The sequence below is a fragment of the Oncorhynchus tshawytscha genome, linkage group LG01 (genome assembly GCF_018296145.1).
Source record: "Oncorhynchus tshawytscha isolate Ot180627B linkage group LG01, Otsh_v2.0, whole genome shotgun sequence".
Classification (NCBI taxonomy): Eukaryota; Metazoa; Chordata; class Actinopteri; order Salmoniformes; family Salmonidae; genus Oncorhynchus; species Oncorhynchus tshawytscha.
In genome coordinates this window covers 57570973-57594109 of record NC_056429.1, presented here as the reverse complement: position 1 = coordinate 57594109, position 23137 = coordinate 57570973, and the positions used below count along the sequence as shown (strand labels likewise).

The following is a 23137-nucleotide window of genomic DNA, read 5'->3' as shown; positions in this document are numbered from 1 at the left end:
AACGTGACAATTGCGATCCAATTACTGTCTTGTCTCATCACTGCAACTCCCCAACGGACTCGGGAGAGGCGACGGTCCTCCGAAACATGTCCCGCCAAACTGCTATTCTTAAAACCCGCCCGCTTAACCCGGAAACCAGCTGCACCAATGTGTCGGAGAAAACACTGTTCAACTGATGACCAAAGTCAGGCACCCGGCCCACGCTTGAGCCAAGTAAAGCCCGCCCACAGCCAAACCCACCCCTAACCCGGACGACACTGGGCCAATTGTGCACCACCCTATGGGACTCCCGGTTACGGCCGGTTGTGACACAGCCAGGGATTGAACCCAAGTCTGTAGTGACTCGACGCAGTGCCTTAGACCACTGCACCACTCAGGAGGCCCCCTCATTTTACAGTTTTAAAGCTAATTTCCTACAATTCTACTAATCAAATCAAATCAAATTTATTTATATAGCCCTTCGTACATCAGCTGATATCTCAAAGTGCTGTACAGAAACCCAGCCTAAAACCCCAAACAGCAAGCAATGCAGGTGTAGAAGCACGGTGGCTAGGAAAAACTCCCTAGAAAGGCCAAAACCTAGGAAGAAACCTAGAGAGGAACCAGGCTATGTGGGGTGGCCAGTCCTCTTCTGGCTGTGCCGGGTGGAGATTATAACAGAACATGGCCAAGATGTTCAAATGTTCATAAATGACCAGCATGGTCGAATAATAATAAGGCAGAACAGTTGAAACTGGAGCAGCAGCACAGTCAGGTGGAAGTTGAAACTGGAGCAGCAGCATGGCCAGGTGGACTGGGGACAGCAAGGAGTCATCATGTCAGGTAGTCCTGGGGCATGGTCCTAGGGCTCAGGTCAGTTGAAACTGGAACAGCAGCATGGCCAGGTGGACTGGGGACAGCAAGGAGTCATCATGTCAGGTAGTCCTGGGGCATGGTCCTAGGGCTCAGGTCCTCCGAGAGAGAGAAAGAAAGAGAGAAGGAGAGAATTAGAGAACGCACACTTAGATTCACACAGGACACCGAATAGGACAGGAGAAGTACTCCAGATATAACAAACTGACCCCAGCCCCCCGACACAAACTACTGCAGCATAAATAAATAAATACTAATACTAATAAATAAATAAATACATAAATACTACACATTTTGCCATGTCTTATGTGCATTCGTATGATACCTGAGTGACTCAACAAATCATTGCGGGCCCTCTGAGGGTCGAGGGCCCCATCGGCACATTATCTGCCATGGTTACTACAAGATTTAGATAGCTGTTTGTCTAACTTAGACTACCTACCTACATACAGTACCACTCCAATGTTTGGACACGCCTACTCATTCCAGGGTTTGTAATTATTTTTACTATTTTATACGTTGTAGAATAATAGTGAAGACATCAAAACTATGAAATAACACATATGGAATCATGTAGTAGCCAAAAAAGTGTTAAACAAATCAAAATATATTTTATATTTGAGATTCTTCAAAGTAGCCACCATTTGCCTTGATGACTGCTTTGCACGGTCTTGGCATTCTCTCAACCAGCGTTACCTGGAATGCTTTTCCAACAGCCTTGAAGGAGTTCCTACATATGCTGAGCACTTGTTGGCTGCTTTTCCTTCACTCTGCTGTCCAACTCATCCCAAACCATCTCAATTGGATTGGGTCAGGTGATTGTGGAGGCCAGGTCAGAAAATGTACATTGACATTGAGCGAGCCTTGACAAACTGACAAATCTGTGTATGTTTATTGTTGCGCCACTGTTCCCACCATTTCCCAGCCGCTCCCCTGCTCAGTGGGCCAGTCAAAAGCACAAGATGTGTAGCCACTGAGCTGTGTACTTTGAGGCTCCTCAGACAACTGATGTGCTGCTGTCAAAGTGTCACACTGATTTACCTCCAGACCGATCTAGAACAAGGACTTCTTTCTCTAAAAGGTCCGGCGGGGAGCCGCTAGCTGGACATGTTTATTTTACTATGAAACAGTTAAGCAGATGTCCCTACCTCCCAGTCTCCTCCGCTCTGTTTGGAGGATACCCTGAGAGGGCATTCATGGGTACTTTCTCAGAGAAACCGTGTGGTTTCTGCGTTGCACCTTGACCATTGGAAATATGCAATACAATACAATGGTTGGAAGTCCCTCAATTTCTCACAAGTTATATTAGCTAGTTTTTCACCCCTCTCATGCCATAGAGTTTATATTCCTTGACATATAGGCCTACACCATTTTTTCTCTGCAGATAATGTAGGGGAAAGGTAGAGCTATGCATACAGTATCTACAGCACCATAGAGGGTGAGGATATGCTGATCAAGATAAACCTAGTTGTGTTCTATGGTAATCAGTTTACGCTTCACTCAGTGGAGCGGAGGTTTATTTCTGTCTTATCTGCAGATTCTCCACTGCTGGGAAACCGTTTGACCTTGAGCTGCAGTAGACGCAGATCTAAAGATTGATTTCTGAGTCCAAGGCAGTTTTATATCAGTACCTTTCTCAGTGCTTCCTGCTACAGTAGAAGGACATGGAGGGAGAATCTTTAACTTTTCATAATATGCAGGATTTATCACACAGGGATTGCATTTGTATATGGAAATATACTTTTTAGTGTGTAAATTATGATGTGATTTTATATATTTTCTCTAACAAGTTGCATGTTTCACTAAATATTCGGAGTAATGTTGACATATTCTCTGAAGCATGCCAAATGACCGTCCACCGTTCTCCCTACAATAGTCATTATCTGTAACTATTACACAATACATTCCACTCATCTGTGGAGGAGTATCTCAGTTTTAACACATTTATTTTAAACAGGCCTATAGTAGTCGTAGCAGGACACCAGAAAAGCAGGTCTGGAAACAGTTAGCAATGAGTGTGTGTATATGCATGCATGAGTGTGTGCGGACTATCAAGGGTGCTAGAAACTCTCTTAGCCACAGCTGTTGTCAGGCTGCTGCTTCTCTGCACTGTGTGTCTGGGCACTTGGCCAGCTGGATGCAGTTGATAAAGAGGGAGAATGATGGCGGCCCCTCTCTCTCTCTCTCTCTCTCTCTCTCAGCTTCCCTCTGACTGCTTGCTGTGCTGCCGCATGGCATGAATGGGACCACAGATGAGGGAAGAAGTAGGACATTCTCTCAAAAGGAGAGCCGCCCAATCTAAGTTTCCCTTCATCCACATGAATGTAGCCTTTTGATAGGGATTTTTTTTTTGTGGCACCAAATGTTTGTGGCAGTGAATGTAATGGGGCATCTCTTTGCCTTTGTAGACGTTGTTGATTACGCCACAAATGGCATCTGCTGTCCCAATCAGTGTCCACTCTCTGGAGAAATGGTTGATCTTCACATTCTCTGATGTTTACAGTACCTATACATGTCAGTTTTTTTATTTATTTAAATTTTATTTAAATTGTACCTTTATTTAACCAGGCAAGTCAGTTAAGAACACATTCTTATTTTCAATGACGGCCTGGGAACAGTGGGTTAACTGCCTGTTCAGGGGCAGAACGACAGATTTGTACCTTGTCAGCTCGGGGGTTTGAACTCGCAACCTTCCAGTTACTAGTCCAATGCTCTAACCACTAGGCTATGCTGTACCATATAATACATAAAAGTACAGAATGTCTTGAATTGATTACATGCACAATACACATGCACTTGTCCTTTGTAGAATATCATTGTTGTCATTTAAGGCTGAAGTTATCCGTCTGTGTGCCTATGAGGCCTACAGTACCTTGTGAACTACTCTGGAACGGATTTCAAATAGATCTAATCAGACTTGCAAAGAGACAAGAATCTCACTTGTCTATGATTTTTAAATGATCCTTTGAATGGGCTGTGGACTGTGGTACAGCATTTAACATTCACTCGCTCGCCAGATGTTAGTTATTTAACAAAAATGTTGTGTTTATTTTTGCGCTAAACGTAAAGAATGTTTTAAAAATGTGGTTTATTGCTCCAAGGACCTATTTCTTCTAGCTTAACATGCTTGGCCAGTTTGGCAGATTCCAAATACAACGATCTGTAGATTAGGTCTATTGGACAAGACACACAGGTTACATCTAACCTAAGCAAGACATGAGAAGGAGCATGTTGAAGTTAATCAGGCCTTGCACTATGAGATATTGAGTCCTCTGCTTCTGTCTTTAATGAAGGTAAAGTACAGTATATGCTTGCATATAGGTCATACATTTTGGGAGTAAAGGATGGGTTTCAACACTGTCGTTGATAATGCACCGATCGTGAACTCGCTTCTTGATAAATTAGCAGATGATCCAAGATGGAGAAGTCCTTACCCTGTTCCTTTTTAATCAAATGTTAGTGCTATCCATAATGAAAGACTAGCCTCTTTTTTTGGTAATTGTATGCATCTCTGAACAACAACAGTAATACAAGGAATGTGTTTGCTCATCGTGTTTATGCATCTTTTGCCTTTTTCTTGCTCTCATCTTCCCGTACGGGCAGCAATGAAATTTACTGGTCCTTCAATCTTATAGTATGAAAATATGAGAAAATCAGAGACTACGTGAAGGTCATTTCATGTGCGGCCATTTCTTTCCTTCCCCTTACACTTGAAGTTGTATTGAAGAGGTGGTGTGAGCCTAGCTATCTGGGCAGAGATGACAAGAGGAAGCTCTGACATCATTTCCCAGGGGAGTGGCACATGGCCAGAGGTTAAAAGCTTGGATTGGATTGGCTTCTTTTTTCTTCATCACACAGGCACTCACTGAGAGTGGGCTATGATGATCACACGGGAAGAATCATCAATGTCATTCGACGGACGAAGAGCTTGTCAATGTACCCAGGCTTCTAGAGGTAGAAATAACCAGTTTTTCACGGTCTATTTGAAGCTATCCAAACCATTTGTGTCTTAAGGATTCAAATGAGTAGTGTAGTGAGGTATAGAGGCACAGGCATGAATTTTAAGCCTGAGTCCTACCCATGCCCGCGATGTTTAGGCCAAAACCTGAAATCAGAAATTACTTCCTCCGTTAGTAAATCCATTAGCTGCTCCTTTCTATGTGTCACTCGCTCCCTAAGCACTGCTCGCTCTGCATGCGCACTGCTCATGGCGGCTCTGGGTCTGAGAGTATCCATAGCAATGGCTCCGCTTGGGCTGCTCTGCTCAATGCAGTTAGCTGTTAGCTACTTTTTCATCACTCACAAGGAGCATTATTATTTTCGGTGAAATAATCTCTCCTGTCTTATATTTGATGAGGTTGAAGCACTTCTGACACCATGTTATGATTTTAGTCAGATATGACTGTACTGTGCTGCAGAGCACAAGCAAATGGCTCAGCTTACATTTTTTTACTGATCAATTGTATGATACCCGAGCCCTGCCCGTACCCTAGTTACAGATTAAAAAACAGGCCCTACCCGGCCCAAACCCGATGTATAATGTCGGGGCCCATCAGGGCTCAGGTCGGTTAGAAAAGCTCTAGTGTGGTCGATGTATCTGACATATCCTAACTCTGCCTTTGCCTATACAATACCAAATATGCACACAGGAAAATGCAGTAGTAGCTTGCTACTGCCCCCCTTTTTTATTTCTTTAAACTTGTAATTAACTTTGACACCAGTTTTACATTCCTGTTCTTGCTGCTCATTTGTGGTATCGGAAAAACCTCCACTGTGCAGTTATAGATTGGGGCCTAGTTCTCCTGTATAAACTCATTCTGAGATCTGTACTGAGGGCCTGAAAAATGCAAAGAGTTGTCTGGGGAAACAGAGGAATGTGACGAGAACAGGAAGAAAAAGCTCCTCCTGCCGAGAAGAGAAAAAAAGTCCAGGCACAAAAATCGAGAACCTCTGAAAAAGTTTTCAACTTTATAGATAGCAGCACACATATCTGGCTGGAGGCCTGTCAGTCGCTTATGGAGGAGGAATGGCTCTGCTTCCTGTCAGAATGTGTGTAGAACATTCCAGGCAGCAGGACCACTCTGCTAGGATGTAGAAAGGGAGGGGAAACAGGATACTCTATCTATGGCTTCATCTAGCAGCTCTTTTTGTGGTGGCTCAATGTTTATTTTTTCACTCTGATGATTAGAAGAAAATGATGTCGTGCTGTTGGGACTTGATTGTATTTTGACTATTAGAATTCAGGATTGTAGGCTATTCTAGGGCTTCTCCACTTCACTATTCAATCCAATCTCTCTGAAGTGAGCTACCTTCATTGAAACATTGATTCTTTAGCACTCACTCTGAGGAAACTTTGTTGGCAGTTGATAGGTTGAGCAAGAGCATTGTTTGCTTATTTCGGATGAATTATAAGCACTTTTTCAGAGCCCGACATTAACAATAGTGGGGGATGTTGAATAAAATAATGATATTGTTATATAACATTACAGTTATGTAAGTGTGAAGGCACCACACTATTAAATTAATAATGTATTTGCTGTTGCCAGTTATGTAAATTGACTTACGTTTATATTGCCATCTCCACAATGTGATTGTCAGTGATTGATCGACTTCGACACCGCTTTCTAGTTTCTGGTAGACTTGTGTAAATGATTTAATGGATTATTCAATCAAATTGAAAATAAATAAATATAACATTCTCAACCAGATGCCCAAATCCACTTGTACTCAATTGTCTGAAAAAAGGTCTGCATTGATATTTTCAACCACTTGTATGGAACTCAATACACATTTTTATACAATTTCTCATGAAGACTTTTATTCTGCCAGGTAAACAAACTACACAAACACACACACACACACACACACACACACACACACACACACACAAACTCAGACTCCTTGATTTGATTTTTCTTGCTCTCTTTTAAAGGGGAAACCTGCATTTCAAACAATAACCAACGGCTCCCCACCAGTGTTTTTGGTAACAGCTGAGGGACGCGGCTGGAGAAATGTATCCACTCTCAAATTCATAGACAGAGCTATGGATACAAGGACCATGATATCAAAATTAAGTTTTAACCATATTAGGAGATGTTTGTTAACCAGTGTTTGTTTACAATTCTTATTAAATTTTCTACAAAGAACGTTAAACAGGCTTATATTTTGGGTTATGATGGGGTACGCAGCCTGGCCTCAAAAACTAGACGTAACATAGTAAATGTAAATCTGTGACACTCAAATTAGTATGATATGTTACGTTTCAGGCACGTGCACAGATAGGGCTCCCTTCCACTCTCCAAAGTGCCCTTTTAGGTGGTGGTATAATTTCCCCCCAAATTATTATTTTTTGTATACATTTTTGTCATTGCTGTTCGGAACCCACTGCCCACAAGTCGTCGTCAAGTTCGCCACCCCCCACCCCGTCCGTTTGTTGCGCCTGTTGATCTGCCCTTTACGGAGCTTGTGGATACGGTTGCCTTTTTCACAGTAGTCTGTACAGAAATTGCACACACCCGGTATCCAATGCTGCATGGCTTGAGAGATAGAGTGTGTGTAGCTAGCTAGCTAGTTTAAATGTCAACAGTACTGCCACAGCAGCATGACATTTGATTAACACTTGATAACAATTGATTTAGCCTACATTGTCATCAATATTCGGTCTGGTTGGCTGATATGTGCAGCAGAGAGAGGCAGAAAGACATAGAGAGGTAAATCACAATCAGTCAAATAAATCAAGCTAGCTAACAAGAAGATTTACAGCAATCAACAATATCAATGATCAGCTGTTAGCCCAGCCTCTTTTCCCGATGCACTGTAACTAGCATGCTTACAATTTGTGATGATGAGTGAGTGTGTTGGTCCAGATATAAATAGGCATATGCTCAAAAAAAATTTGAGATATGAATGGGGGCTGCCCCTGAAAGGTCTGTGCCTGGCCCTGTTACGTTTGGTATGGTTACTTAAACCCAAAGGTTGCGTGTTCAAATCACTTCATGGACAGCTTTAGCTAATTAGCAACTTTGCAACTGCTTACTACTTTTTAGCTATTGCAGCTGCTTAGCATTTTAGCTAATCCTTCCCCTAACCTTATCCCTATCCATAACTCATAACCTTAACTCTAACCTTAACCCCTAACCCCTAGCCTAGCTAGCATTCGCCATCTAGCCACCTAGCTAACATTAGCCACAACAAATCATAATTCATAACATACTGTATCATATGTATTGCAAATTTGTAACATATTGTACAAATTGCAATTTGTAACATTTCATAACATATCATACATGAAGGACATCCACAAATTAATAAATGTAACATATCATACTAAATGGAGGGAGACAGATTTACATTTACTATGTTATGTCTACATCCAGTTTGCAGCACAACAGTAAGAGCTAAGCTCATGCAGCCTTTATAAATGATGTTCTCCAAGAATCAATGTGTATCATTCATTTAAATTAAAAGGATGGATGTAGGAAATGCAGATTGCACTTTAAAATAAGACTCAAGGTTATGATTTTAGGATGGGGGCATGGGGAAGGCGGTGGAGAAAGTGGAGTCTATCCACAGGTGGTCCATAATTCCATACAGTAATTACCAAGCGAAGTGCATTGTGGGGATTCGGACCACTCAGCCACTCTGTAAGGGCGAGAAAAGGATGTGCCATGTAGAAAAAAGGACAGATAACATGATGTCCCATTGAGAGACCATCCCCAGACACTTAAAACTGTATAGGAAGCACTGTTATTGTGCATTGTCAAAGGGCCTTTTCATAAGTGCTGCAGTATTAAGTGAATCTAATGAAAGTGGTGGCAAATGGACAAATACAATCTTTAATTCATTTCAAATGGCGTTTTGTTTAAAAGGCAGGTGCATCAGCCGTTTTCTCTTAAATGAAGAGTTGTTATATCGTTAGGAGTTTCGAATAAAATTAGAATGGCAATATTCTTTGTAGTGTATTATCAGAGGATGACTGAATAATCAAAACTAAGATCACAGCTGCACAATTTATATGAATGGTTGAGAAATAGTGAGTGACAATATACTAATAGACATACAGTATGTACTAATTCTCATTATTTTGATTGAGCTACAGTGGCTTGCAAAAGTATTCACCCCCCTTGGCATTTTTATTTATTTTGTTGCCTTGCAACCTGGAATTAAAATAGGTTTTTGGGGGGTTGTATCATTTGATATCCACAACATGCATACCACTTTGAAGATACAAAATATTTTTTATTGTGAAACAAACAAGAAATAAGACAAAAAACGGAGAACTTCACAACCCCACCCCAAAGTCAATACTTTGTAGAGTCACCTTTTGCAGCAATTACAGCTGTCTTTATAAGCTTGGCACATCTAACCACTGGGATCTTTGCCCATTCTTCAAGGCAAAACTGCTCCAGCTCCTTCAAGTTGGATGGGTTCCACTGATGTACAGCAATCTTTAAATCATACCACAGATTCTCAATTGGATTGAGGTCTGGGCTTTGACTGAGCCATTCCAAGACATTTAAATGTTTCCCCTTATTAAACCACATGGTGTTGCTTTTGCAGTATGCTTAGGGTCATTGTCCTGCTGGAAGGTGTACCTCCGGCCCAGTCTCAAATCTATGGAAGACTGAAACAGGTTTCCCTCAAGAATATCCCTGTATTTAGCGCTATCCATCATTCCTTCAATTCTGACCTGTTTCCCAGTCCCTGCCAATGAAAAAGACCCCAACAGCATGATGCTGCCACCCCCATGCTTCACTGTGGGGATGGTGCTGGGTTTGCGCCAGACATAGCGTTTTCCTTGATGGCCAAAAAGCACAATTTTAGTCTCATCTGACCAGAGTACTTTCTTCCATATGTTTGGTGAGTCTCCCACATGCCTTTTTGCAGATTCTGGGGCCTTTCAGAACAGGTGTATATATACTAATATCATGTGACAGTTCAGGTGACACTTAGATTGCACACAGATTGACTTTATTTAACTAATTATGTGACTTCTGAAGGTAATTGGTTGCACCAGATCTTATTTTGGGGCTTCATAGTAAAGGGGGTGAATACATATGCACTTACCACTTTTTCGTTTACATTTTTTATTTTTTTTAACAAGTAATTTTTTTCATTTCACTTCACCAATTTGGACTATTTTGTGTATGTCCACTACATGAAATACAAATAAAAATCCATTTAAATTACAGGTTGTACGCCTCCCGGGTGGCGCAGTGGTCTAGGGCCTGGGTCCGCGCCCAGGCTCTGTCGCAGCCGGCCGTGACCGGGAGGTCCGTGGGGCAACGCACAATTGGCGTAGCGTCGTCCGGGTTAGGGAGGGTTTGGCCGGTAGGGATATCCTTGTCTCATTGCGCACCAGCGACTCCTGTGGCGGACCGGGCGCAGCGCACGCTAACCAAGGTCGCCAGGTGCATGGTGTTTCCTATGACATTGGTGTGGCTGGCTTCCGGGTTGGATGCGTGCTGTGTTAAGAAGCAGTACGGCTTGGTTGGGTTGTGTTTCGGAGGACGCATGGCTTTTGACCTTTGTCTCTCCCAAGCCCGTACGGGAGTTGTAGCGATGAGACAAGATAGTAATTACTAACAATTGGATACCACGAAATTGGGGAGAAAAAGGGGGTAAAATTTAAAATATGTTTATTTTTTAAATTACAGTTTGTAATGCAACAAAATAGGAAAAACGCCAAGTGGGATGAATACTTTTGCAAGGCACAGTATCTGTTGTTTGTTATTGTTTTACCACTCGTTGTATCTACTTCTCTCTGTCTCCTCAGATGCAATGGCAACTCCCTCTCCAGCAAAGAGCATGGGTGACCCTGGCATCACCCCACTGTCACCCTCCCACATTCAGGTAAGAAACATTCCATTGAATATTCTGTGTGGAGATAGATCCATAAGAGCCGAATGAAGTCAAAGTCAAACAACTGCTTTTCCATCCAGAATAAATCACACATCTCCTTAAACATTCTCCATTTATTGACTCTGATTTTCTGTCCTCTCCACCTCAGCAAAATGACACGGACTCGAATGCCCACACGGGACCTTCGTTCATCGTGGTGGTTGCTATCGACTTTGGCACCACTTCCAGCGGCTATGCTTACGCCTTCACTAAGGAGCCAGAATGCATTCACACCATGAGGTGAGCCAAGCCAACGCTGCAATGCAGTCCCTGGTAGCAGGAGGAGAGAGCGAGATTGAAGGAGTCATAGGGAGGTTCACTCAGGTCAGGCTGTTCTTTTCCGTAGCAGTCCTATTAAATATTATTTGTCAGGTGATGCAAGAGAGATAGCTAATAATGACAAGAATGCATAGTTCAACTTTCTGGTCTTAGCACTTGTCTAGGCGTAATCATACCAGAAGGGTTGCTGATAGCCAGGTTAAACGTGTTGATCAAAGTATTGCTCCTCAAATTCATTGTCATCAAATGGAGATGTATAGGGTTCAGAGGTTTCTAACTGGATTCCCAATGACTGTCTTTAGAAGGCAAATGAAACAGTGTTTGCTCCCTCTCTCACCACTTATATGCCTCATTGGCGGTCGTCATTGTCCCAGTCAGTGTAATGGTCCTGTTAGAGCTGGGAGGAGGAGCTGGTTCACTGAGCTGAGGAACAAGCTGGACTACAGTCCTGAGATCCTCTGACCCATAAAACACACAGGTCAACTCTCTCCTCTGTGTGTGCCAGGCACCAGGGCCAACCTCCATACACTGCATTGCAGTACCTCACAAAACCGACAGGTGTTTATATGGTTTCATGCGCTAGTTATAAGGGGCCCTATTTGAACTTTGAATTCATGGTATACCTTAGAGCAGGGCTGGCTAATCTTATCTGTAAAAGGCCATTGTGGTTGCAGGTTTTTGTTGATTTTAATAATTTTTCAATTCATAGTTAAACTTGTTGATTTAACTGGCAATCACCAATAGTTCTAATGAGTTTTCCATAGAGAAAGCATGTCTGGGAACTCTATTTACAGCTTGTTAAAGTTTTATGCATGACTCTCGATCAAAATCAGCACTTTCAAAATATGAACAGACAACAGGTAACACTTTCTAGCGCCAGAAAATCAATTCTGTAGCAGTTTAAAAACTTCTGTTGGTTAGACTACAAGGTAGAACAGCATCACAAGCCCCTACACAGAGATGTAGAAATTCTGTGCTGAATAAACTTCCAACTCTTTCTATGTCTTTGTTCTAGATAACAAATGGAGTATCGTTAATGTAATATCCTTAGGGTGATGAAACACAAAGACACACAGAGACCCAGACTAAGAGAAGCGTCTATTGCGGAATCCTCTCCTGTCATTAACTCCAAACATCAGATAACAGTTGAGCAATATATTTTTACTAGTTCTACTAGACCTTGCAGTGAAAACACCCAGAGCTCTAAGATGATTTAGTTTGGATGGAACCATCTTCCCCAAAACTTTACATAAACAATGGCTTCACTGGATAAGCCTGGATCTGTAAAGTTTGCCCATACCTCAAATGAACTATTTTGGGGTGCTGTAACATTTACATTTTCACATGATAGAGATTTCAGGGTAGAACTCCTCTTTGAATAGAGGAGGAATGCATGGGTTTGTTGATAGTGAGCATCAGCTATTTGCGTCTCTATGACATAGACATTAGTATTCATCCCCTGTCCTCACTGTCGCTGGCCCTCACAATGGAGCAGGAATCCAATTCAGTGGTGGAAAACTACCCAATTGTCATACTTGAGTAAAAGTAAAGATACCTTGATAGAAAATAGGCTCAAGTAAAAGTGAAAGTCACCCAGTAAAATACTACTTGAATAAAAGTCTACAAGTATTTGGTTTTGAATATACTTAAGTATCAAAGTAAATTTAATTGCTAAAATATACTTAAAAATTAAAACATTTAACAATATATATATATATATATAATTTCTAATTCCTTATATTAAGCAAACCAGACGGCACCCATTTCTTGTTATTTTAATTTACGGATAGCCAGTGGCACACTCCAACACTCAGAAGTAATTTTCAAATGAAGCATGTTTGATTAGTGATTCCGCCAGATCAGAGGCTGTAGGATGACATGGGGTTTTCTCTTGATACATGTGTGAATTGGCATTCAAAATATAACGAGTACTTTTGGGTGTCAGGGAAAATGTATGGAGTAAAAAGTACACTATTTTCTTTAGGAATGTTGTGAAGTAAAAGTTGTGGATAATAGAAATAGCAAAGTAAAGATTCCCCGAACAACAACTTAAGTGCTTTACACCACTGATCCAATTGCATAGCTAAACACTCAAACCAATAGAAAACCAACCTGAGACAAAAACAGCTATTCTGAAGTTAAACTTGTTGATTTAACTGGTAATCACCAATAGTTCTAATGAGTTTTCCATAGAGAAAGCATGTCTGGGAACTCTATATACAGCTTGTTACAGTTTTATGCATGATTCTCAATCAAAATCAGCACTTTCCCACTTGCAAAATATGAACAGACAACAGGTAACACTTTCTAGCGCCAAAAAAATCAATTCTGTAGCAGTTTAGAAACTTTTGTTGGTTAGACTACAAGGTAGAACAGCATCACAAGCCCCTACACAGAGATGTAGAAATTCTGTGCTGAATAAACTTCCAACTCTTTCTATGTCTTTGTTCTAGATAAAAATGGAGTATAGTTAATGTAATATCCTTAGGGTGATGAAACACATTTAGTAATATGTACTGTACGTGCACTAACACGGAACCCAAACCATCGTGCGCTATCGTGCATAAATGTATTCCCCCCCCCTCACACCAAACGCGATCACGACACGCAGGTTAAAATATCAAAACAAACTCTGAACCAATGACATTAATTTGGGGACAGGTCGAAAATCATTAAACATGTATGGCAATTTAGCTAGTTAGCTTGCACTTGCTAGCTAACGTTAATTTTTCCTCTTTAGCTAGCTTGATGTTGCTAGCTAATTTGTCCTGGGATATAAACATTGAGTTGTTATTTTACCTGAAATGCACAAGGACCTCTACTCCGACAATTAATCCACACATTAAACGGCCAACTGAATCGTTTCTAGTTATCTCTCCTCCTTCCAGGCTTTTTCATCGTTTAATTTATATGGTGATCGCATGTAAACTTTCATTGTATTACCACGACTACCGGCAAAACACTTCGTCTTTCAGTCACCCACGTGGGTATAACCAATGAGGAGATGGCACGTGGGTACCTGCTTCTATAAACCAATGAGGAGATGGGAGAGGCAGGACCTTCAGCGCGATCTGCGTCAGAAATAGAAAGGAGTTCTATTTTAGCTCTTGGCAACGCAGACGCTCGTTGGCGCAGGCGAGCAGTGTAGGTGCAATAATTGAATAACATGTATTTCTACATTTATTTTGCGACGCTCGCGCACGCGACGTGTCCGGTCTGGTCAGCATGTAAGGCTTTTAAATTGTGTTTGTCAAGAGGTCTGACCTCTGGCCTCCCACTGCTCTAAATCCCAGTTGTACATACTGTACGCACAGTGAAAATAAATGCATAATTTAAAGACTCTCACTCCTTAATGCATTATTCAGTGAGCTGTTAATGCAGTAAGGCATATTCCAGTCCTGACTATCTAAGGTTATGTTATACAGAAAGCTATTCTTCACTTGTCATGTTCCTACATGTAGATCAGTTTAGCTATACTGTGAAACAATTTGCATTCATTGATAGTTTAAATTACAACCATGTTTTAATTTCTGTTACAATGACTAATACGCTGATGCAGTCACATTGAGGCTATGTTGTTGTTGCAATGTTTGAATCATGTGACAGAATGAGTTTTGAATAAATAGGCTTCAAGTCAGGATTATTGGATTGTATCAAATTACCATGTTAATTAGTAACCAAGCATAGATTAGGGCTTCATAGAGCATGATCATGAAACACTGTGATGTGATTTGGAGTGGAGCAGAATTCTCTAGGTCTTTTCAAAAAGGATCACGATTCCCATATGGCTGTGGACATACCATCTAGCATGATGATGAATATGGTCATGACGATGGCAATGATCACAATGATGATGTTGAAGAACATCTGAACTATCAATGATAAACTTGGATTGTGCGCAGAAGAGCCAAAGATAATCTCCATCATGATTTAGATTAGCAGTGAGCATCTAGTGGTTTCCCCAAATTTTCCAATTTAGTCCATCACAGCAGGCTTCTCCCCCAGTAAAACAGACCCATAATCTCATCAGGACACTTAGCAAACATACACTAATCTCCAAGGGAAGCAAATTAATTATAGTTAGTCTTGATTTGCCCAGAACTAGTGTAGCTCAATTAACGTGTAGGTCAGGTTCAGAAAGCCATTAGACTGACAACGAGGGACTGATGAGGACACACTACTTGAATTTGTGTGATTGACCTTGGTCGTGTCTTTAGTCTGCAGACATTTTAGTTCAGGTTGGAATATTGACAGGATACACGAATGTTCTTATGCATTCCACCTTATTGAGCCATATTGAGCCCTTTGACACAAATAGAGAAAATGCACTGCAGGGAACTGTCTGGGCCCTTAATAATTTACCAGTATCATTTGCAAGTAGGCCTACGTAGTTTTCAACCAGTTGTTTCAACAGATGAAAGATAGAATCCACTGGGCACACACTGGTTGAATCAATGTTGTTTCAACGTAAATTGTCAACGTATTGTAACGTGGAATAAACGTGGAAAATACATTGGATCTGAAAAAAAGTAATCACCCAGTGCTGTTGTCATCTCATTTGAACCTGCGTTGTAAACATTGAAATTAGAGTAAAACTTCAACTGAACTACGTTGACTTAACCAAGTTGCTCATTGGTTTAAATGTTTTGTGTTCATTCCCAGACGCTGGGAGGGCGGCGACCCCGGAGTGTCCAATCAGAAGACGCCTACCACCATCCTCCTGACCCCGGACAGGAAGTTCCATAGTTTTGGCTATGCAGCACGTGACTTCTACCACGACCTGGACCCTACCGAGTCCAAGCACTGGCTCTACCTGGAGAAGTTCAAAATGAAACTCCATACAACAGCGGTAAAGACACACACGCACACTCGCGCAAACACACACTTCCCTTATTACTCTGTGTCTGCCCTTGTGCAGGGTTGGCAGCTTGGTAGCCCTTGATCAAGACTCTCAGTTCCATTACATTACACATAAGAGTCATTGGACGAAGGCGTCTTCTATATGGGGGAGTGTTGTTAAGAGCCCTGATGCTCGGCCTGTACATTAACACGCACCGCTTGCGGTACAGTTTTGGAAGCATAAGGACCTTTCATATCAGCGAGAAATAATTTAAAAAAGACATAAAATGTTCAATTTAAACACAGGGTTAGTGTTAGTGTTCTCACACGGCCATTTCTCCATGTTAGTGTTTATGGAAAACGGACGGAAAATAGAGTCGACTACCTGTGCTAATTAGCTTTCTGCATCTCCTAACACCTGTGTGTGAACGAAAGGCTGAAAAATACTGTCGGCTGCAACTGTGTTAAAGCCGGTAAAAACAGTGTACAGCAGTTCCTCAGAGGAGGAAGTGGAGGACCATGCCTCAGTAAATTTCATAAAAATAAAAATTGGAAAAAGTTTTAGATAAAACTATACTACATATATTCACGTCACCAAATAATTGATTAAAACACACTGTTTTTCAATGAAGGTCTACAGTAGCCTCAACAGCACTCTGCACTATGGTGTAGCCGGAGGACAGCTAGCTTCCGTTCTTCTCTTGGTACATTGACTTCAATATAAAACCTAGGAGGCTCTTGGTTCTCACCCCCTTCCATAGACTTACACAGTAATTATGACAACTTCCAGAGGACATCCTCCAACCTATCAGAGCTCTTGCAGCATGAACTGATATGTTGTCCACATGACCAATGGATCAGAGAATGAATCTAGTACTGAAAACATAAGCTTGCTAGCACTGCAGTGCATAAAATGTGGTGAGTAGTTGACTCAAAGAGAGAGAAAGACTAGTTGAACAGTTTTCAACAAATTAATTTCTTCCAAAATGAAGGAGGAGAGAGAGATTTCGTCTTTTTTTTTCAGTTTCACTTATAGTTAGCGTACGCACTTTTGTACATCACGCAGTAACTTACATTTATTTTTGCGCACAAAAAACGTAATACTTCCAGGTCAACTGTAATATGAATACCATTGTAAAGCACAATTTCTCCCCTTTCCAGCAAAATCAATGAGGAGCCCTTTATGATGCCCATCTCTGCATGACTGAAGAAGGCAATGAGCTCCGTCTGGTCTTTTTAAAAATGACGGGTGGGGAAGCGAAACCTACTGCATGATAGGGAAAGGGGAGATAAGCCGTGTTGGGAAACAGCTTTTTTCACCCGATCTGTCCAACTTATCACCTCTAAAATGTAAATAAAACACTATTAAGAGTTTATATAATGTTTCATTACATACCTATTTGAAAGTTCGTGTCGAATTTGAAATGGGGTTTTAGGGCGGTGCTAAAGTTATCTTCAGAAGGAAACAGCAGCTGTCGTGGCTTTTGAGAGTCATGTTGGCTTGCAGCAATGACGCAAAAAATGTATGCATTCAGTTGCACAATTGACGAGGTATCCCCCCTTACCCTGTCCCTTTCTTGTTTTTAATCTGCGAGAGAAGCGCGTCACCTGGTGGAGAGAGGCTGTACGACACAGAATGAGTTGCATTATGCGTGCTGTACGTTAGGTCATGGCACGTCACAATTTAACGTACAGTGTCAGGGGTTAGTTAACAGTACTTAGCTAGCAAATGCAGCTGGCTGGTTTAGTTAGTCAAACACCCGGCTCAAACAGAGGGATGCTATGTTAGCTAGCTGGCTATGACTATCCAACACGACACTGGAACTCAGGTTAAGCTTTTGGTTTTATGAATTTATTGCCACTGGGGACTGCCGGTGTAACTGCTTACTGACTATATACTGTAACGTTACTGCATGATTGTAGCGGGATTACTAACGCGTTAGTTCTATTAGCTAACGTTATGTTGACTAGGACGTTACTTTAGCTAATATAGGGACAACGATATAGGGCTGTGTGTCGCGGTTATGACATGGTTTGGCTTGGAAAGGTTTTTTCGCCTGGTCCCACAGCTGATGTGTTGTCTGTTGTGTTGTTTGAGTAGCCTAAACCTATCGATGTTACATTGAACTGGGCGAATGGAATGTGAATGACAGTCATCCAACATGCTGTAATAGAAAGGCCATGCTCATGAAAAAAATGTGTCCTCCCTCATCATAAACGGCACTGACCGCCACTGGTGTAGAGTAAGTGTATGTCTTGCATTTGTGAAATTATTTTGATGTGATATGAAAGTAAAGAGATTTCTGTTTCCAGAACCGTACCGCAATTGAGAATCGATTCACGTTTAGAAGGCATTTTTTGGCTGTTTTGACTTCCAGAGCCAATTCGCCCTTTAAGCAGAACATGTAAGGTCCTTGGAGTAACGTTAGGCTCCTCTAGTCCATTATTGGGCTAGCAGCTTGGCTGCCCTGAGCTGACATTGCAGCAAGCTCTTGAAGTTCTGTGTTCTGTGCCAAGTAAGAGGTAACACCGCCAATAACTGTGAGCTCAGGCTACTGTTATTGCACATATTTCACCATAGAGGTGAAGTGGACACGATTTGGTAAAGTGGACACGATTTGGATAAGGCTGAGTATGTTGACTGGGGTCTGTCTTAGTATTTATCAGTAGATGTCTGTAGGGTGTTTAAATGAAAAGATTACGATAAGATGGAGCTTTAGTTTTCTCTGTCGTCCCTTCTTTCCCCCAATCAGAATCTCTCCATCGACACAGAACTCCATGCAGCCAATGGGAAGAGAGTAAAAGCTATTGATATTTTTGCATATGCTCTGGCGTTCTTCAAGGAGCAAGCACTAAAGGTAAAGTATTACCAGGTTCTACTGCATGATATAGTACATGCAAAAAAATAAATACATTAGTTTGATATATTGAATACATATCTTATATCTTATTGTATCTTATATGAATTAGATGTCGCATTTAATGCTCAGCGATAGTGCTGATGTTATGGTGGGTCAGGGAACATAGATGCCATGCTTGATGTGATCCCGTGCAGGAGTTGAGTGACCAGGCGGGTGCAGAGTTTGACAATGCAGACATCAGATGGGTCATCACAGTGCCAGCCATCTGGAAGATGCCAGCCAAGCAGTTCATGAGGGAGGCAGCCTACAAGGTGGGTTGGCCCCTGTAAATCGACACACGTCCATGTGCACACGCATGCAATCACACAGGGAGGCACATACGCTCATGCATGCATAAACACATGCACAGACACACATTGTAAGGTTGAAAGTCAAATATTCCTTGTTTCAAATTACTCTCTGTCTGCTGTAGTCTGCTTTCAACAGCTCAAATGACAAACGTTTGCCGCTCAAACCATCTATCTCCCTCAGAGTAAATGATGTGTCCGTACAGTCTCGCCATTAGCTCTCGTTTGGCAGTGGCACTGCAGGTACTTGGGAGAGAAAGTGATGACGGTGCATGATTAGCTTTACCACCCTGGCTGCTGCTGTGATTTATTACCGATAGGAGAGAGTTTGGTTGCTGCTCTGGAGCTGCAGTGCCAGACAGTGACGACTACTCTCCTCCCCCTCTTTCTCTTGCTCTCTCTCCTGTATGGGGGTAGAGAGAAAAAGACTGATCCACCACGACTGCAGTAGAGGAGAGGACAGAGAGTAGAGGGAGGGCAGCTGGAGGGAGCCACCAGGGAGAGGGATAATTTCATCACTAGTCGTCCCAAGAGAGAGAATTTGAGGATAGGACAGTTAGACAAGGGATAGCAGGGAGGGGGTGCATACTGAGGATGAGAATGAAGGGGCTATTGTGATCATTCTCAATAGGCTGTGAGGGAGAGGAAAATAAATAAGGCAAATACCTTGGTTCGACTCTAACTCCAATGTATGCTATTCCACAATACACACATGCCAGCTTACAGCATAGTAAGAAAGGTAGGGTTGTTTGTTTTCCCCCAGAGGAGCACAGTGGTGGGAGGGAGCTGCAGAGAGCTGTGCGATGGGCACGTGGTAATACGATGTGGTACTCTGTGTACAGGAATTTCAGGGGAGAGGGCTAGATGAGTTTGTGTGTGGGGAGGGAGGGGTGTATGGGGAGGGGTGGATGGGTGTGTGAGGAGGGAGGGGTGGAGGGGCGTGTGAGGAAGGAGGGGTGGAGGTACAGCACATTAGTATGTGTGAGAGAGTGTCACATGGGTGTGGCAGTCTGTCTGAGGCTGCAGCCGCCGGATAGAGACACCACCCTCCCCTCTGCAGTGAACAAAGAGGATGGGCTGGAGAGAGAGGAGGAGGAGAGAGGGAAGAGAGCAATAGAAGGAGAGAGATATGAGAGGAGGGGAGAAGAAGAGGAGAGAGGCTCTTTAGACAGCTTGATCACCTGATATCTGCAGTGGAGGTTGAGGCACAGTAAGAGGGGGAGGATGTTTGGTTAGGGGCTGGGGGAGTGGCTGCGTATCTGCAGTGACTCAGCATCCTCTGGCTGGATCATTTATTACTGGTACTGGGGGATACGAAACACCCCTACCTTACCCACATCTCCCTCTCCTCCTTTCCTCCTCACTCTCCTTGACCCCTTCACCGCAACATGCAGAATCTCACAAAGCACAGGGATGTGATGCAATGTTCAGCTTTTATACTTTGCCTGTCTTTTTCTGAGTATATTGTGGACAGAAACACAAACCAGCCAGAACAGCATGTTGATTGATAGGCCTTCAAGTTAAAACGTTGTTCGAATGCTGTAAAAGTAGTTGTTGCTTGTGGATGTTTTGAGAAATGTAATAGCTTTTGGGGATTGCTTTTATGCTAGGGTTGCATGATTTATCCCTTGAGTATTTTCCTATTCAAATCTGTGGCCTGCCCATGAGCCCAATACTTTTCCAAAAGCCATTTATGATTTAGTAGTGAACTAGATGATGTTTTAGATGAATGATGGTTGTGTTAAATTGTTCCATTTCAGCTGTATATGGTATAGTGTTGTATTACTGAGTAAGGGTATGTAGACATTGTAACTTTGATGTTCCTAAATTAATTCAGGAAAAAGTTTGGTGCTGACGGCCATATTGTCTTACTTTCTATTTTGAGGTATCTTGAATCCTTAACATACACTGAATATTTACCAATGAGGGATGTTTATAGTAACTTACTAGGACAGTTATTCACATTGCTGGTTTTATTGAGGTCATCTTTCTGAGACCTGTTAAGGAAAAAGCTGATGTCCAGTATTTCCTGTTTGTGCTCTGCCGTTCTCTAGGCTGGTCTGGTTCCCCGTGACAACCCAGAGCAGCTGATCATTGCCCTTGAGCCCGAGGCAGCCTCCATCTACTGCCGCAAGCTCCGCCTCCACCAGATGATTGACATTGGCACCAAGACCAACCAGAACGGTTTCAGCCCCACTGAGAATGTAGGGGCAGGGATGACCCAGGGTAAATCCCACACCCTGTCACCCCACAGGCCAATCAGAACATGAGCATCACATTGAACGTCACAATAATGTACCATGGTAGCATTTTGCATCCCCCATGTAACGATTTCATACAATATGTGCCTCTGAAACTAATCTTGGACTATAGATTGGTTATTGGTCGACAAGCATGTTTATCATTCCAAAAAGAGTCAAATCTGTGTTTTTGTCTGTAGAATTCATTCTGGATAACTGTATTCACGATGGAGATGTAGTGGTGGCCGGGGAAAACCGTCTTCCTACTCAAGTCGGGTCACAGGTTACTGCAGGGATATTGTACGTTTATGTAAAATGCTGCTAATAGTCAAACAACCAGTGCCTTCAATGAATCTTAAACATACATTTCCTCTCAACGGATAATGTGTATGGGACAATATCCTCAACCCTAACATAACTTTTATTTTCATATTCAGATACAAAAAAATGCATGGACAAATACAAATCATCACATTCTCCATGTCTATTTGCTTTTGCTTATTTTTCCGAAAATGTGCACGAGCCCTTGAATACTATGGGAAAATTAGCCAACAACTATTCGTATTCAGGATGTAGCACAGAAAATGTACTGACATCTGAATGCACAAAAGGTCATTCAAATACTAAATAATGCTACCTTAGAACTGGTCCATATTATCCAATGAAATCCAATCTCATATTTGACACCCACGTGAATCCGCAATAGCAAATGACCATAAACTCCCTCAAGCCTTTCCTCATCGATCTTTTGTTTCGGTAAAAAGTTTTGGTTCTCTATATATCATCTAAACAAGATATTTAGAAGCTTAGTGCCCTTCAGTCATACCTCGCTATGTTTCTGACTATTGATAGGACTAAACCACACTCACACTAGCATTCACTTGCTTGAATGCATTTATTTTATGTTCAACAGCTTACCTTGTGCGTATTAAGGAGGTTAAACCTCTGTACAGAAGCTGAAGGCTATATTATGGTTATATAGTAGTACTGTAGCTTTAGTTGGAATTCAATCTGATTCGCCCACACATACAGTAGAGGAAACCCTTTAGGACTACAGTAGATATGGTATACTGTCTTTAATAAGAACTGAGATGAGAGATGATGTACTGTACTGTATACATTAGTATTTTTGATGCTTATTACTCACTGCAACAATATGAAAACAGTATTTGCTCTGTAACTAGACACATGCTACCTTAAGGTTCTTGGATGGAGATAATTGATTTGATTTAATGTTCATTGCCTCCATCCACACAATGCTAACCTCATGCTATTATAGAGCGGAAGAGCGGTGGCTCTTTGGAGCAGATGTTTTTCTTTAAAGACTCTCCAATTACCTGCTTTAAGCTGTGTCTGGTCGGCTTAGGTCCGGGGCTAAAGCTATGATTATGAGCACATTACTGTAAGACTTGCAGAGTTTATACAGTACCAGTCAAAAGTTTGGACTCACCTACTCATTCAAGGGTTTTTCTTTATTTTTACTATTTTCTACATTGTGGAATAATAGTGAAGACATTAACACTATGAAATAACACATATAGAATCATGTAGTAACCAAAAAAGGTGTTAAACAAATCACTATATATTTTAGATTCTTCAAAGTAGCCACCGTTTGCCTTGATGACAGCTTTGCACACTCTAGTCATTCTCTCAACCAGCTTCATGAGGTAGTCACCTGGAATGCATTTCAATTAACAGGTGTGTCTTGTTAAAAGTTAATTTGTGGAATTTCTTTCCTTCTTAATGTGTTTGAGCCAATCAGTTGTGTTGTGACAACGTATGGGTGGTATACAGAATATAGCTCTATTTGGTAAAAGGC

At 41.8% G+C, this 23137-nt stretch overlaps 1 protein-coding gene across 2 annotated transcripts in view; it reads left to right on the top strand.

Annotated features, from left to right (window-relative positions):
• LOC112254025 (heat shock 70 kDa protein 12A) overlaps positions 1 to 23137 on the top strand; it is a 46001-nt gene that overhangs the window by 11266 nt on the left and 11598 nt on the right. For both annotated transcript variants that reach the window (XM_024426244.2, XM_024426236.2), the window contains exons 2-7: positions 10628 to 10704; positions 10862 to 10992; positions 15694 to 15880; positions 18624 to 18728; positions 18926 to 19042; positions 21133 to 21304. In XM_024426244.2, the coding sequence (XP_024282012.1) occupies positions 10628 to 10704; positions 10862 to 10992; positions 15694 to 15880; positions 18624 to 18728; positions 18926 to 19042; positions 21133 to 21304 (789 nt within the window). The remainder of the gene's footprint in view (positions 1 to 10627; positions 10705 to 10861; positions 10993 to 15693; positions 15881 to 18623; positions 18729 to 18925; positions 19043 to 21132; positions 21305 to 23137) is intronic.